Below are 1,857 nucleotides of genomic sequence, written 5' to 3'. Positions count from 1 at the left end.
TATTTTTGGAGGAATGCATTAAAAGCCTATTTTTGATAAAGCACAGCAGTAATGACAGCCTTTTGCACCTTAATGTCTAACATTTCATTGTCATGTAGTTCAGTGTAATTACAGGAACACATACACTGTACTCTAATGTCTAATTCACTAGAGTGATTGCTGTTGAAGGTTTGTTTCCATGTCTGACACATACATCTCATTGTATGCAGCAAATCATAAGACCTTTCTGGCAGAGAAAGGCAAATGCAAGCCTGAGAATGTTATAATTAGGCCAAAACTGCCTGAATTATGGTCCAAAGGTTGTGAGAGCTGTGTACATTTGCGTCAAAAGACATGTGGTCATGCTTTTCCTATATTCTGCTTGAAATGCAATCAGTGCTAACATTGCAAATCAGGTGAATCACTCAAAATCAGTTTCAGAATGCCACAATATGTAAGTTACAGCTTGATATAAGGACGAGTAGAAGGTAGTGGCTGTCATCTTTAAAATGGTAGCAGGTTTCAGGAGATATAAAAAATATTTATGAGATAGGGGGGTACATTCTATCATTGATAATGTACATGTCTGAGACATTCATATATCACTGACCATTTGTTATTTCTTGTCAACATGATGACACATGCTTTCCTCAAGAATTATTTCAGAAATCCAGTGGAAACCAGACACAAATCTGGAAAACTCGTTGGCAGTTTCTTCGATGTTCAGGGCCCAGAGTCATTTTCAATAGGTTAACAATAGCAATAAAATGGGCAACTTAAGTTATTAAAAACAAAAATTCAAAGAAAATGATCTTTAAAAAAAAAACAACAAAAAGCAAAAAAAACCTCAACAACAACAACAACAAACCAACAGAAATAAAAATCGTACATAAACGCATTTGTTCTGCCACAGGAAAGCTTGTAAATTTTATTTATGAAGTTTTGAGTTAATCGTAGAGAAACGCCAACACTTCAGTTGTTGGGCTCCAAATCCATCCCTGTACTGCCCCCTACTGGTAGCAGAAAGGTTGTCACCCTAAGGGGAGACGCTCTCTCAGCCTCAGTATTTCATTTATTACGAGTGATCTCAAGATCTGTACATAGATGTCTAAGAATTACTCTGCACTTTTATTTCATATGTGTTATATGTTGTATGACATCTGCATCATACTACATACTATTTTAGAGACTTTTCATACAGTATAGACAAACTAGCCATGGTAATGAGAATAGAAACGAGAGTCGAAATTAAGAAGATACACAAGGTTGGTTGCGGGGGTTTAATTAATTGATTTGGTGTGCCGTGATGTGCCCTGCGAGCTCCGTGTTTTTTAATAGGATCAGTTTCACATGGTGGATGGCTGAGCGGGTCTCTTCAACGTTAATCCGGTACGGTTCGGCGGCGCGAGACACAGCAGGTGGCAGTCTCACTCCAAACTCGTAAATAAAGCGCTGAGCTTTACTACTTACTCCCACGGACGCGCGGCCATAAGGCAACGGGTCTACTCCCCTCTGTACATAGCTGCACTCCTCTCCGTCTCGTATACCTTCACCTCGTAGAGCATGCAGGGCGGGAGGCGCGTGGCCATGCTGTCCCAGATCCACACGGCCAGGTTTTCGCTCGTGCTGCGCGACAAGAAACGCACGGCCTGATGCGACGTCTCGACATGCGCACGTGTTGAGCCCCGGTACGGTGTTGAGCCCCGGTACGTACCTGACATTATTTGCGAAGTATGCCACGTCCAGATCCAAGTTTTTGTGGTCAAGTGATTTCATGACGGTCTCCTATAGAGTTTTAATACGGTCATAACATCACCTCCATACCGTAGAAATACGTATCTCGCTCTCTCTCTCTCTCACACACACACACACACTGCC

General features: G+C 41.6%; 1 protein-coding gene across 1 annotated transcript in view; it reads right to left on the bottom strand.

Annotated features, from left to right (window-relative positions):
• Window positions 1–1,857, bottom strand: part of LOC113570929 (6-pyruvoyl tetrahydrobiopterin synthase-like) — a 2,623-nt gene continuing 766 nt past the window's right edge. Inside the window, exons 5-6 of the mRNA XM_026999648.2 lie at window positions 1,694–1,764; window positions 1–1,605 (exon numbers count right to left, since the gene is read on the bottom strand). Of these exons, the coding sequence (XP_026855449.2) occupies window positions 1,482–1,605; window positions 1,694–1,764 (195 nt within the window). The 3' untranslated portion in view covers window positions 1–1,481. The remainder of the gene's footprint in view (window positions 1,606–1,693; window positions 1,765–1,857) is intronic.

This window comes from Electrophorus electricus, chromosome 14, assembly GCF_013358815.1.
Source record: "Electrophorus electricus isolate fEleEle1 chromosome 14, fEleEle1.pri, whole genome shotgun sequence".
NCBI classification, from domain to species: domain Eukaryota; kingdom Metazoa; phylum Chordata; class Actinopteri; order Gymnotiformes; family Gymnotidae; genus Electrophorus; species Electrophorus electricus.
This window is presented reverse-complemented; position numbering and strand designations above follow the sequence as displayed.